The sequence below is a fragment of the Monopterus albus genome, unplaced genomic scaffold (genome assembly GCF_001952655.1).
Source record: "Monopterus albus unplaced genomic scaffold, M_albus_1.0 scaffold42.1, whole genome shotgun sequence".
NCBI classification, from domain to species: domain Eukaryota; kingdom Metazoa; phylum Chordata; class Actinopteri; order Synbranchiformes; family Synbranchidae; genus Monopterus; species Monopterus albus.
The window spans coordinates 366,923-382,314 of record NW_018127922.1 but is presented as its reverse complement, the minus strand read 5'-3'; the positions used below and the strand labels follow the sequence as shown (position 1 = coordinate 382,314).

General features: G+C 39.6%; 1 protein-coding gene across 1 annotated transcript in view; it reads left to right on the top strand.

The window, feature by feature from the left end:
- Nucleotides 1-14,301, top strand: part of LOC109959979 (insulin-like) — a 47,095-nt gene extending 32,794 nt beyond the window's left edge. The window contains exons 2-4 of the mRNA XM_020599783.1: nt 13,434-13,567; nt 13,713-13,905; nt 14,063-14,301. Of these exons, the coding sequence (XP_020455439.1) occupies nt 13,725-13,905; nt 14,063-14,220 (339 nt within the window). The 5' untranslated portion in view covers nt 13,434-13,567; nt 13,713-13,724 and the 3' untranslated portion in view covers nt 14,221-14,301. The remainder of the gene's footprint in view (nt 1-13,433; nt 13,568-13,712; nt 13,906-14,062) is intronic.
- The last annotated feature ends 1,091 nt before the right edge of the window (nt 14,302-15,392 follow it).

The following is a 15,392-nucleotide window of genomic DNA, read 5'->3' as shown; positions in this document are numbered from 1 at the left end:
TTCCCTCAGTAAGAGCATTGAAGATGGGTCATGGCTGGGTCTTCCAGCATGACAATGACCCCAAACACACAGCCAGGGCAACTAAGGAGTGGCTCTAAGAAGCATTTCAAGGTCCTGGAGTGGCCTAGCCAGTCTCCAGACCTGAACCCAATAGAAAATCTATGGAGGGAGCTGAAACTCCGTGTTGCCCAGCGACAGCCCCGAAACCTGAAAGATCTGGAGAAGACCTGTATGGAGGAGTGGGCCAAAATCCCTGCTGCAGTGTGTGCAAACCTGGTCAAGAACTACAGGAAACGTCTGACCTCTGTAATTGTAAACAAAGGTTTCGGTAACAAATATTAAGTTCTATTTTTATATTGTATGAAATTCTTATTTCATGCAATAAAATGGAAATAAATTATTTAAAAATCTAACTGGATTTTTTTGTAGATTCTGTCTCACAGTTGAGGTGTACCTACGATGAAAATTACAGATCTGTCCATTCTTTGTAAGTGGGAAAAATTTTTAAAAAGGCAGTGTATCAAATACTTATTTGCCCCACTGTATACAGTTTTATAAGTGGCAGCGCGGTGATTGGCGGTGTTTCCTCTCAGCAAGAAGGTTCAGAGTTCGAGCCTGGGCCAACTCGGGGCCTTTCTGTGTGGAGTTTGCATGTTCTCCCTGTACCTGCGTGGGTTCTCTCTGGGTACTCGGATTGGCTTTTTGAGATGGAGAGCATTAAAAGCAGTCAGAGGACTCAAATATGATTCAGATGTAGTCTTCTAGATGCATTAGCATCTAAAACTAATGTGTTTGCTTGGTAACACTAGTATAATTTTACCTTTCTAATGAAATAATCGGGTTTAAATTTTGGAGTAATTTGAGCTTTGTGTAGAGTTGGTGCTTTGTGTCACATTAGCAGTGCTAGCTTTGGACTAGAAGCTGCCATTTGTATAGTTTATCACAGCCAGGCATACTTTACATCAAAGCTTTAGGAAATGGGATGGGACAAAGTGCAGAAAGGTGGTGTTTCTGGTATGAGTTTGTTTTGAGTCTCACTTGGCACTCTAGTGACTGAACAGAAATTACAATAAAATTAGTACCTTTCAAATGAAATTTGTTTTTGTCTTATGTTTATTTCTTTGAAAAAGCTTTCATCTTTTTGAAAGAGAGGGATTCAGCCATCTTTATTTACATGCTGCCTCTTTTGGGAACCCCATTACACTATGCTGATCATCAGTGCACACTTGATTAAAGTAAGGGAAAGGTCTGGTTTAGTATAGAAAACATTTCCTACAGAAAACAGTGTTGCCTATACCTAACCACAGATGGAGACTATATGCATTAAAAAAATTTATTGCTGTATTCATAGAAAAGTTGCATCTGAATGTAAGCCAGCTAGTGGTTATGCTTCCTCCAAATTAAATTAGCTGTTTATAGTTTAGTTGTATATAAATGTAATTACTAGGAGACAAGGTGACCCGGCTACAGTGGCTTCATATCAGGTGCATACATTTTAGCTGACTGCTGCCTTCTCAACTACTAGAGCTAACACACTTAGAGTTGCCTGGCGTCCCTCAGTCAGCCTAATTATGTCCACAGAGCCCTAAGAGGAGTGCAGGAACTTGAGAACTGACTTGAGCAACTGAAAAACACACTCAAGCTCACTGTGTTTTGATTATTACTCAATTATCCACTGCAGCGATATTCAGAGACAACACAGCATAAAATCTTTGAGGCTTTTATATTTTGTCAGTATTATGAGAAGTCCTCCTGTGTTGTGTCCCTCCAAGCTCCACTCAGTAATACAGACTGTGTTGAAGCAAAAAAACTTTGTAAAGTTAATATGTTCCAAGAGTTTTGCATAGTTTTGCCTTATTAGTTCAATTACAGTACATGAAGTGGTAGCAACAAAGATCTCAGTGGAGAATTGTTAGCGAAGTGTGATCATATGTTACGTGTAAATTGAATTTTCACATTTTTCTCAGCTGTGTTCCTGGAATGAGACTCCTTGTGACATTGACAGGTTTGTTTCTTTTCCTCCGTTGTGCTGGTAGTAACGGTGATCTATGGTAGGTGATTGTTTCGTTGACTTTGCATGTCCTGGCGGGTAATTTCAATAAGTCTGCAATGACCTATAATGTTGTATTAATTACCGCCTGAACAACTAAGGCAAATGTTTGTGCCCATGCTAGACATTCATCATGCCTTCTCATGCCTGCTTGATAAATGGTACACTTTGAAATAGGTTGATTTTTACCTCTGAATAATGACCATTCTTTATATAAGTGCATTCAGGTGCATCTGTTATGCTCAACTGTACTAATCACAGTGCAGTAATATCTTATACAGCCTCTTAAATGAATATTGTCAGCCTCAACCTTTACTTTGTAATGTTCTGATGCCATTTACATCACATTTTACACATTTTTTGTTTGTTGCCATTTGCAGGCATAACAGTCTTTATGAGTGTTAAGATGTTGAGTTAGGTTGATGTTAGGGTAAGGGTGTAGCCTGGGGATGCATTATATCAATGCACTGATATCTTTTTATAACCTCGCCTGCTCTGTGTTCATGAATTAGCTTCATTTTCAGATCCTCAGTTAGTTGCTTAGAGGAACCCAAGCTTGCTGGGTGTCACCACAAGGTTTACAGATTCAGAGAATTGTCATCAACTGACAAGTTTCAGTGGCATTTAATTAAATCAGTTAAGGAATAATGAATAAATGTCTGACAAGTAAAAGGATGTCCAAATGTTTGTACATGCCATAATTACTGTTTAGTTTAACACTTTTTTAATTCATCAAATAAAATATAACACTACATTAACTTTTCAGGAAATGTTTGTTTTGTATTTAGTTCTTTTCACATCTAAAATCCCCTAATTTGCTCAAACTTTATACGTATGAGTACATTTGTGTGAGTCCAACAAAAACAGGAGAGAAAGTCAACTGATCTGCTTTGTCAGTTTTAGCATTCAGTAGCATGTCCTTCGTTCATGGTCTCAAATATTTGCACGGGCAGGCCTGTGTCTGTGATAGCCTCTGTGTGTGTTTATCAAACTGTGTGTTTACCCACTTGTAGCGATCTGCACCACCAGTCAACACGCAGCCGCTCTCACTGCTCCCTCCATTTGGCTATTGAGGTCAGCCATCCTCGTAACATATCGGCTGCCCCCCTAGAGCAAATGGAACCTGACGTCAGAAAGTAGTCCTCCCTCCACTCGGTGCAGGTGGTGCTGCAATCATTTGTCCTGGCCTTTCAATGGAGCTGACTGTTCAGCACTTTAAAACAGAGGAACAGAATTGCAATCCCTTTCTATGCCGAGATACGGTTAGGGTTAACAGCCCTGTTTTCTCTGATTATCATCCTGTTCATTTTTGGTTCTCCTTTGAAAGTGTGCAGATACAGGTGACAGGTTATTAATATGAATGAGTCTACAAATCCTTCACAGTGTACTGTAAAGAGACACTTTTTCTTCTTTGGGAGGCTAGCAAGAAGAGAAGTCCAAATTTTATTTTCTGAACTGTCAAGACATTAAGTGGAAGCAATTAATTTGTGTCAGACAGGAGGCAGTGATACTTTGAGCCTCTCACCATTGACTTCAGAGAATGCCCAGTGTTTACTCTGCACCACATTGAGGCTCAAATTAGATTGATCGTGGCAAAGTAAATGTCATGCCCGCTTTCCTTCTCCAGACGCAGCAGTTTTCACTCTGTGGCCAAGTCAGAACCATTTCTTTGTACCCGTTTTATGAAGGGTGAAACTATAAAATGTAACGTCAAAACAAACCACAAAATGGACCAATAACTAAACCTGTCATAACATTGCAGTCTCCTCATTCTTCAGCTCCCTCCTATTTTTGGCTGTTTGCTCTTCTGGGACTGGATCTTGACTGATTTCCCAAGTGCTCCACATGTTTAAGCTAACCAGATGTGTGTGTGTGTGTGTTGTTGCTCGTCCACACTGCAGCTTGACATGTTCCAGGAGGTGCCAGGTGTGCCAAGCACCATTTCACTCGCTATTAAGATAATCAGCTGGCATGAGGAAGCTTGATGGGTGTAGAGTGTTCCTTCATATTTATGTTTCAAATCATTTGGGTTTAAATTATCGGTGATAAGCTTTTATTTGTGCTGAATTTTGGAAGATGATGTATAGATCAGAAGGTCCTCTGCTTTTGTGTCAAATGAGTTTTGATTAGGCAGCTTATAGTTGGGGTTTGCTCAGGTGACCCTGAGCCTTCCTTTAATTATGCTGCTATAGGCCTAGACTGCTGGGGGTCCTCCCATGATCCTCTCCTGTCCTCTCCTCTCTCTCCATGCATCTATATGCCAGCATTATATGCCTCTAACTGTCTCCTCTGTCCTGTAGTGTGTCCTCTCTCTCTTCTTGTACATTTCTGCAGGTAGCCCTGGCTCTGGAGCTCTACATTTCTGATAAGCAGTCACTAGTCACATCAACCTGCACAGTGTTTGATTGTTGTTTGTTGTGTTGACATTATTTCTGTTAAAGGGAGTTTTTCCTCTCCACTGTCGCCAAGGTCTGGACTTTGTAAAGTGTCCTGAGGTGGGTTTTGTTAGGAATTGGCACTATACAAATGAAATTGAAGTGAATAGAAGTGAATTATCATGATCAACTACATGAACCAACTCTCAGCTTTGTAGCTGTATGTTTTAAGACTCCACTCAAGATTCTGAGTTTACAGTTAGCTCTGGTTTTAGAATTTGCTGTCAAAAATTAATTACTACATTTAAAGTAGGATCCTGAGTGCAGTGGACAGTGTGAAAGTTGTTTTTAGGGCACTACAGCTCACTGTGACAGTATGCTGGACATCATTATCAGCTGTGAGAGTCACACCTGTGTTTAATGCATAACAAACGTTGCTCCAGGGCCTTTTTCCATTTCTGTTTTCCATCTGTAAGAACTGCTGACTTGAAGAATTATATCTCTTCAGCTCCTGAGGTGGCTGCTATGAGCAAGTGGAAAGTAGACACATGGATACACATACAAACACATAGAAACAGGTGCACATGTACCAACTAAGACTCATCCACACACACCATGATAGTAGTAGTAGTGTATTTGGGCCCTGTACTCCCTCATACTCTTTTTGTTACAGGATTTCCTGCTCAAGGGCTCTCACTGCCTTTCAACTCACAGCTACACAACACAACTTCTGCACTCAAGCAGCACAGTCCAAGGACATGACTAATGTATGACTCACTCTTGTTAGTTTTTCTTTGCCTATACAAGTGCATACTTCTACATATACCACAGGGCCTGAGAATATTTGATTCTGATTGGCTGGTAGGTGTGAATAAACGATTAGTAACTGGTCACTATTAGTTTATTTTTATGACCTAGGTGCTTGTTTGCAGGTTTTGTTACTAGGAACTGAATGTGACTTTGGATTATACACGCCACAATACCTTGCATTAAAGAAAATGCTCAGTGGCTCATACACAATGGAGAAATTAAATGGATGACGGCACTGAAACGCTCAATAATGCTAGTTTCCTGAAACAAGCCTATGGGGTTTTGCTGTCAAGTCCCTCTGGTGATGTATAGTTGTTTGGTTCATGGTGTTCGCACCACTGTACACAACAGTTCAGGGCAATGTTATGCTGTTCTAGCGACCTTATTGCTGTGTTTCACTATGGCTGTCAACAATGATTCCAAGAGACAGCTTAATGGTTCCTGGATCAGTATGAGGAAATAATTCAGTGGAATCATAGAGTGCAATCTTGGATGCTTTCCAATACATAAGGGTGGAAGTAAGACAATGCAGTTTCTGAACTCTATTTTTCTTCTCACATCTCCTAAATTATTCTCTAGAGGTCTACAAATTGTGGAAGTGTGTAGCAAATGTTCTCCCATTATATTTTTTATACGGAAAACCTTATTCTGGCAGATGTAAGCAGCTTTAAAATGGAAGACTTCTTCATGTATGTAGTGCTATAGGCCTACTGCAAACCCTGAACTACGCAGTAAATTGCACTTTAGTCTGGTGAAAACATTTATAAACTGCTGGTGTATTAAAGCCAATAATTTCATTAGTTGGCCATTTTAGAGGATATTATGCACCATACACCTCTGAGGAATATACAGTATTTTATAGTTAAACTGTGTATTTCAGCTATGCTAAATTAAGCACAGGTAATCATGGAAATCTCCTTGAAAGTGGTGTTCCTCCTCAGAGTACCATGAGGTATGTGTTATGTGGCCATAATTGTACTTGTCTTCTTTTTAAATTTGTTTGTAAGGAAGGGCATAATTTTTAATTATCTGCATTGTACATGTTTTTCATTTTATTTCCATATGTGTCTGTGGGTTTATCTGTTTTGTACTTTTACCTTTTTGTACTTTCTCTTCAGTATTGTAGACATTAAGGCATAGTGCACTGATAAGAGAAGTTATTTTGTCTGATAGAGGAAACAGGTTTTTCATTATAGAAGGCCTAATTAACTTTTCTATTCAAGCAGTGCAAGGACAAATAGATCATAACGTATGTTACCACGAATGCCTCCCAGAGATTTATCACATGCTGCCTGTGAATTGAAACCAGCTTATTCAGCAATTTGACAGCCTGTTTCTAATTAATAATTATGGTCTGACATGACTGTGTCATCTGATTACTGTTTTTCTAATATGATAGGACTTTTGTTTTTTGCATGCTCGTTGGCAGTGCTATGCACAAAAACTGCCATTATTTTGTTTCTCTCTTGCTCTGTTTTTGTAACTGCTGTGATTTATAGACTTGTGTTGGACTTTTCCAAAATCCCAGAGGTTAATTGTGTTCTTACTTAGGGCTGTTTAAATCAGTCACCTCAGAAGATTTGATTAGAGTTCACTTGAGGTGGAAGGCCATTTTGTTCCCAATGATGATTTTCAAGTGACATCAGTGTTCTTGGTATTTTTTTGCCGTTACTTTTGCAGTGTGCATGTCCCAAGTGTGTAGAACTTAGTATTGCGGCTATCAAGATTGTGCTTTGTACATTTTATTGACTGCTTGTAGTTTCTTTTTTATAGTGTCACATAATCAATCAGAGGCCTGCCCTCATGCTGCACATGCTCATGCACAGCTGGGCAATTCAGAGAATGTGTGATTGTATCAAAGTACTTGGTGACGAGCAATACACATACATCATTCCTCACCTGTTCTCAGGCCTGTGCATTATTCATACCAGCTACCATTTTCAGTCTATTTTAGAGCTGCTTCTTGGTTTTGCAGTTGATGTGCAGTTGGCTTTGACATTTGTTTGCATGTGTTTGCTTGGCTGTGTGTCTATTATGGGTGTTTAGATGGATGTTCTTTTTTTTTTTTTTTTTTAGCCATTCTGCAAAAACCTTACATCACGGAAAATGAATGAATGTTACATGGTATCGCTCTGGAATTAAAATGATTTCAGGGAGCTGTGTATTGCAGCAGTGACATTGTACTCTACATAAAAAAATGATGACTGTGTTCTGAGTCCCTGCCACACTCCATGCTAATTTGAACAACAAATAGCTAAATTAATTTATTTGTGTTTGGTTTTTGAGGAGAGAATTAGGCTAGGATAGTGCTCCAATGTGCCTTTCACAACCGGAATCTGCAGGCTTTGTTTTAACAAAGTAGAGACTAAGCAAGATTACCAGAATGAACCCAAAGCTATTGCTTTGGTCTCACTTGATCCTAACTGCATCTCATTTACTCTGTCACCACGATGAAATCACTGAACTCCTGCTGCTGGCTCATTTGTTGCACTGGACAAATGCTAGCTAATTGCCTGAAATGTCATGTAGTCATGAAATACTGCAGTCTTCAAAGGTGCATTATTCCAGCTTTGAAACTCAAAAACTAAGCAGACAGACCGCAGATCTCTAAGCAGCTTGCACAAAGTTAGCAGCTATTTGTGATGAATGTATAGTGTCCTTAGTGTTTTGCTAGAATTGAAATGGCAGTCCAGTGAATGTATATATTGTGCAGACTTTTAAAATAATCACTGTAATAGAATAAAACCATGGAAACTGTCAGTGCTGAGTGCATCTTGATTGTGGGTGAAATAACAATGCTCAGGGAGGCTTTTTTTTTCACCCTCTTTCTCCATTTCTCTACAGTTTTCTTTAACACACCTCACAAGGATAAACATTTCTAATGTAAAAAGGTTTTGTTTCATTGCCAAAGAAGCTTTGTTAGCTCCACCAAGGCTGAGGTAATGCTTTTGCTGGCGTGTGTTTGTTTGTTGGTTGGTTGGCTTGTTCACAGCATGACTCAAACAGTAATGAATGGATTTTGATGTTTTGTTTAGTTTTTTTTATTTTGGAGAGGCGGGGTATAGCCCATGGAACAGTCCATTACAAGGGCCAATTTCAAACTTTTGGCTTTTAATTCCATACATAATGCCTACAGTGCTTAGACAAACCTTTCCACAATAACATCCACATAAGATCAACCACACACCAAAGTCTGCTCTGATCCAAGTAATATTCCAGACCTACTGATCCAGAATGTTCACATTTATAGGGCTCAGAGAAAACTAGCTACAAGTGAGATAGCGGATTTTATCTTCAAATGTTAGTGAGCTACATCCTGAAGAAAACTGTCAATAGTGAAATACCTTTTTTGGAATAATATTCAAACTAGTAATAATATCAGTGTGACTTCAAATGCTGGAGGTGTGTTTTCATGGTCAAGGAATCATATTATGGTTCATTTATCATTTGAATATAGGCATAAATGGCATTATGGGGAACCTGAGCACTCTGAGTGCTGTCTAGTTTAATATTATAATCCTTAAAATTCACACTAAATCAAAGCCCATGTATACTATTTAGTATCAAAAAGGTCCTTGTAAGTAAATGATTGTTGGCTTAAGTATACAGTATTACAAATCATATAGTCATGAAATCCACTATAATTTAATATTAATAGTTTTTCTTTGCCTATGCAAGGACTTGAAACGTGTTTGAAATGTGCTATATAATTAAAGCTGCTTCATCTTGCCTATAAATATCATACAGACAGACAGAAATTGAGAATCTTGCTTATGAGCTACACAATGTGCTGTGACCTTTTCTCTTTTTGTGTTCTTGTGGAATTAAATTGTTCAAAGTCTCCATACACTTTTAGGTACAATGCTTGAATGCATTTGATGAAAGAAAATATAACAAAACCCTGAGAGTGTCAGGCGTTGCAACAAATATCACTCTTGAACATGAAGTGACATGGCATGGACAGCTCTGTCTCACTTCTTATTAGTAAATGCCATTTTGTTCTTTATGATGTATAAAAATTTTGAAAATAAAATTTTAAAGGTTGAATGTTCTATAATTGATTGGTTGATATTTGGAAATGTGAAGTAATCCATAATGTATTGGGAAGTAGCTAGCTGTGTTCTCACCTGCAGCTGACAGACCATAGGTGAATGAGCTATAAGAGGGTCCATCTAATGCAACATGATGCTGTTGCAAAAGCAGAGAGCAAGAAAAAGATCTTATACTGTAGAGTCCTTTAGAGTCCTTGAAGTAATGTTTTCAAGTCCTGTCTTTGTTGCATGGTGAAAAGTAAAGCTGTTCCAGCCTGTGTTATCTCATCTGAGGAGCATGTTTATACGTCTGTATTACCACTGTTGACCTAGGCCAGCTTTTTGTTAGTCACTGGTGCACTTGTTTTTGCATCCTCAAGATCCTGAGTGCACCAGAACATGCCTTCAAAGTCCCCTAATTTGCATGAACACTCCCAAGTGGATGAAAGTGTATGCGGTACCCTCACGGCGCAGGCGCTAGGAAAAAAGGACTGCCTCAGGCGCAAGATTTGGAATTACACTTTGACATGGGACTGTATGCCTGGCGCTGGGTGGAAGATGGGGGCCATTGTATTTCCTTAACTTCAGGGGACATGACATTGACTTACATTAATTTCTTGGAGACTTAACCCTTAACCATAACCACTTCTTGCCTAACATCTAACCTTTACCTTGAACCATGTCATCACTCTAAAACTTAATTCTTTACATTCTGGGGACTTGCTTTTTTCCTCATAAGTATGTCAAGACCCCACAGTGTGATGCATTTACATTGCCACAACAAGAGTAATACCAGCAGTACCCCCTGTATGAACCTTTGTGCTTATCTCTAAATGCGAACTACTTTTCTCTCCTTTTTGTCAGGAACAGGAGAGAGGACTTGTAGAAAACCAGGCTCTCTTGTTCTAAAATATTTCTACTTTTGATCATGTTGCCCATTTGGGTAATTTTTTAATGCTTCCTGGAGAAGCAGAATCCATGATATGCATTAAGTCATAAGTGGGCCCTGACCCCTGTCTAACAGAGCAAGTTGACCTCAGTACAGCAAGATCATATCACTGCTGTAGTGCTCTTGAGTAGGGAACATACTGTCATTAAGGCCATATGCATTTAGGCACAGATTGGCTGATCTTGGTGTGTTTGTGTTTGCCATAATTATGTGGGCTGGTAGCTGGATGTCAATATAGTCTTGTGTGTTCTTCCTTGAGCCAGTGAAAACTTTGTATTGAATCTGAGATGGAGACTCCAAGGAGAGCTACTCTGTCCCATCACTTTAGGCCAGTCACAGATTGCCAAATTTGCATAGGTCCAATGCCCTTAGCAAGGTTATTTATCCTTCTCACTATGTGGAACATGAGAGATAATGTTCAGTGGTTGTGACTCAGTAGGTGTAGAGAGTGGTCTATTAATTACAAGGCTGGTGGTTTGTTCCCCAGCTCCTCCCATGCACATGTTGAAGTGCCCTTGAGCAAGACATGGAATCCCAAATTGGTCCCAATGGTGGTGGCCCACCATCATCATTGTGTGCTTTGTCTGCTAAGATAGAAAAGCAGCAAGTGCACTAGGGATGTGAATAAACAATCGATTATTCATTTACTGGAAAAGGTCATAGAATATTGAAAAAAAAAATGTTTTTGACATTTTTTACATTGTAGAGAAGCTGAACTAAGGTTTATGGCACTGTTTCTGTGTGCTACACACAGTTTCTATTGAGAGCAGGCGGGAGATATGTTGGCAGATTCAGCAAAAGAAATAATGGAATTATTTTACTCAATCAAAGTTGAGTGGTCATTAAGTGGGTTGCAGTTATCTTTCCACAGTTTGATCAGCATGGTGAAGAGGTACATCATTGCCACAAAAATGATGAGCTTCAGCAGAAAAAAAGATTTGAAAGAGAGATGAAGAGAAATGACTGGATTTGCTACACCTAAACACTCGTGTGACCGCTTTGGTGACATCACGATTAATCAAATAACTGACTTGAACTGGCTTAATTATTCCGCCTCAGAAAATAATTCTAATGCTCATCTCTACCATTTACATAAAAGGACATAGATGTTGACTGTGATTACTGAAAGAGGAACATGCAGTTTCAATGTTGCCAGAGCTGGTATAATCAAATCTGTTTTGTGCAATTCAGTGAAGACAGTTAGGAGTGTTAAGACAGTTTGGGCTGCATCCATGCTGTCTAAACATACAAAATAGGTCAGAGAGCAAAAACAAAAGTCTCCATCTAGACCGCTGGAAGCAGAATTGGCACCAAAATGTTTAAATATTTGTGTCCATTTGCCAAATTGAAACTATTATACCGACCTAATCTCTGGATTCCCGTTCATCAGAATGGAAAGGACCTGGGAGTGGTAAACTACTGTTTGGCAACATGTTACATACAGTATAATCTTTTCTGGTTTATCTTAGTTGTAGTTCTACCACTTCTTCTTCTGTAGTTCTACCATTATTGAACATCCCTGATCATGAACACCTTTGAGAGGCTGATGATCAAACACTTTAGATAGATGACTCCTTTGGATCCTCACCAGAAACTCTTGTACCTACTGGGTGATCACTGAAATGGATGATGCACCATTCTTTGGCTATCAACACATTACTTCTCTTTTTTACAATCTCATGTGCCATCTAGGCCCTTAAGGTGGGCAACACTTTTCAGTAGGCTCAGTAAGAAAAATGAGATCAGGCCAAGGAGTGTTTAAATCCGACTTCTAGCAATGAATTTACACAGAGCTGAGGCAGTCATCCCAGTAATCCACATGCACTGCAACCTGCAATACCTCACCAAAATAAGGAGGCAGATAGGCTATTCTTGCTAAAATAGACCTGGAGCAGTCCACATAAAAGTCTTTCTGTATATGAATGAAGCCAAATATAACGTGCCTCGAAAGGTACTGTAGAGGGCACAGAGAAGCAGAGAAGTGTACACAGCTGTGCTGGTAACTGATCTTTATACTTTATGTCTTGACACCTAAAAGCTGGTTTCACCAGCCACATGTACTGTTGTATTCCAGGCACATATTTGCCACAACATGGTGTGTCTATCTTAGGACATGCTCTCTTTTACAATATAAAAGTGTCTTGCTTCATGCTCCCGTGTCAACAATGTCACTTGGATAGATCGTGATTCCTTTGAGACAGTAGAAGAAAACAATGGCTGAAAAACTCATGGATGGTACACCATATCCACTTTGATTTTGACTTTTACTATGGTGAGCAAGAAAGTGAACAGTTTCTATATCCACAAAACCTCTGTCACAATATTGTGTAGTGTATGCTTCAATCGGCTGATTCCAACAAACCTTCCCTCCCTCCCTATATATATATATATAAATAATGGGGTTTATTTCTCAGTTTAGAGTGGAGGAACTTGACTTCACACCGGTGCTCAACCTCACTAATTCTCTTGTAGCTTGCTGGATGCAGATCCTTGCAGCCAGATTCACAAAAGCCTTCCAGAGAAGAGCATGAGCTGTTGCAATAACATTTGTAATGCCCGGGGTGTTGGAATGAAAAATTCAGCAATTACATATTGGTGTTATATTTTGTTGTCCATGTAATTCTGTCAATTTAATGTAAGTATGTTATGTTTAGAGATACTATTTATTTGAGGAAGTCATATGTAATTTAAGGGTACCTGTTTCTAAAATGAGGGAATGACCTATCACAGAATTTACCCCTCAAGCTAAAGTGCTGAACACACCTGCTGTGTTTTGTAGCACCACACCATTTCATACAACAAACAAAGAAAGCATGCATGGACGGTAGCTGGGATGGTCTGCTTGAGGGACTGAAAAAAATAAATAAAATAAGATTATGATGAAGTTGCTGCTTGTCTGGAGCACTATCATGCGTCAGTACTTATAAAAAGAAAAACATCGTCCTATAAAATTCTATATGTTGGAATAAACTGCAAAGTACATTGAGCAATCAGTGGGCTGCTGTTCAGCAGAAAAAACAGAAGGCTGGTTGGTAATCAGTATTTCTCAGTAAGAGGTGATCACATCATGTTGGCTCATTAGCTCAGTTTGTTTTACTAAGTGCTGCAAAGTTTTTCCGGCAAACCAGTCAGTCAGAACTAAAGTGTCATGTAACGTCTGCTGACTGGCAATTTTGACAACAATTCATCTTTTTACAAACACGCATACACATGCGCAGCAGGCGGATCCAGGTGATTACGAGAGTATTAATGGAGAGGAGGCCCTTAGTTGGGCACCACACCAACCAGTTCTCTGCAACCCTGATACTACTCCTCCAAACCTCGTCCATCTCCTCCTCATCCAACACTGCAGGTGAGCTTTTCCTCAGTCTACTCTTCCATCTCTTTCTTCTGTACATTCACCACCATCTTCTTCTTTTCTCATTTCCTGGTTTTGATCTTTATATCTATAGCTTCCCAGCTTCTGCTTCCTCATTAAAATATGTTTGTGTCCACAGCTCTTCTCCGCTATGACTGCGCTGTGGCTCCACACTGCATCTCTGCTGGTCTTACTGATCATGTCGTGCCCAGACTCCCAAGCCATTGCCTCACAGCATCTGTGTGGCCCTCACCTCGTTAAGGCCCTTCACCTGGTCTGTGGGGAGAGAGGTTTTCTCTACATGCCCAGGACAGGCAACAACCCCATGCTGCGTGAGGATATGAATTGCAAAACACTTGACAGCACAAAACCATATCACAAAGATGCACTATATTTTACAGTATATCAGTATGATTCCCATGATGTAGTGAGAACAGTATGTACTCCAGGCAATATTACTCCCAGTGAGCTTTTCACACTACATTCCAGGTTTCCTACCTCCAATGGCAGGCAGAGCATCATCAATGGGTAATGAGAATAAAGTCACCAAGCGGGACCAAATGGAGATGGTGGTGAAGCGAAGCATTGTGGAGCAGTGCTGTCACAGGTCCTGCAGCCTCTTTGACCTGGAGAACTACTGCTTCTGAACAGCCAGCTCTGGCACCACAGCACTTAGCTCTGTTTTTGTTTGCTAGCTTAGCTCCTTGGCTAAATGTAGGCACAGTCTCTCCCCCAGCTCCTGAAGCCATCAGGATAGCAGCAGTGCTGTCGTCTCTGTAAAGTCGAATGTTGCCAAATGAAGTGCTTAAAAATTAAATTCTCTTTTCCTAAATAATAAAGCTATGTTTTTGAGAGAAAGAAGGCGCTTCTGTGAAGGGCTTTAAAAAAAAAAGAATTATCTTTATTGTCAAGTTCACAGCCAAGTCATAGCTGTCTTGCCAGCTGAAGGGCAGGGGATAGGGAGGGGTTATTTTTATGTTACTGCTAGGGTTGAGAACCAGAACCAAAATGAACCAAATCCAAAATACCAACAAAGATGAGTGGTCTAATGTCAAGCAGAAATGCTCAAGAGGAGTCTTTCTTATATTTCTTATGGTACATTTACCTGTGGTCCTGTGTATACTGTGTTCTTTGCACATACTCATTTGTACAAATAGGTATGTCACCAGTGTTTGGCTTGCAGCAGCACAGATTCCTCTCCCTGTTACTGTACTTGGCAAGAAACCGATTATGATTCTGAATGGATACAGCACATTTAAAGTTCTTCTGTTTCAAAAGATGGACAGGATCATGCTGGTACCTTCACTCTAATTTAAGTGCAGTTTAGTGACAGTTCAGATTGAAAAACTCTCTCCTGTCTGTGGTTAAACTGGCTAAGAAGCACCAAACATTATGTTCAATGTGCACACTATCATTTATTTGTAATAAGGCTAAGTAGTCTTCCTCAAAGTGAGCAGTGGAACAAATATATGATTGTGTGTGTGTTTTCTGTCATATTTTGCAGAGATCAGCACCGCCCCCTGCTGGCTGTTTTTCAGCTCTGCTGTCATTACAATATGTCCTTTGAAACCTCAAACATTATAGAAACAGATTAGAAGAAGTGTTGTTTCATCTGAACGCCTTCTGTTAAATGATTCTGTGATGCTCATCTTGCTGATGAAAACGGTGTTCTGTATTAGATGCAAAGCAAGCCTTCATTATTAGAGCAATTATGTGGTTTTATATCACTATTACAAAGTTTAGTGCCATGGCAATAATCATAAAGCAAATGAATTAGGGATTTAAATGGTATACTGTCCTACAGTGACAACCTTTTGGA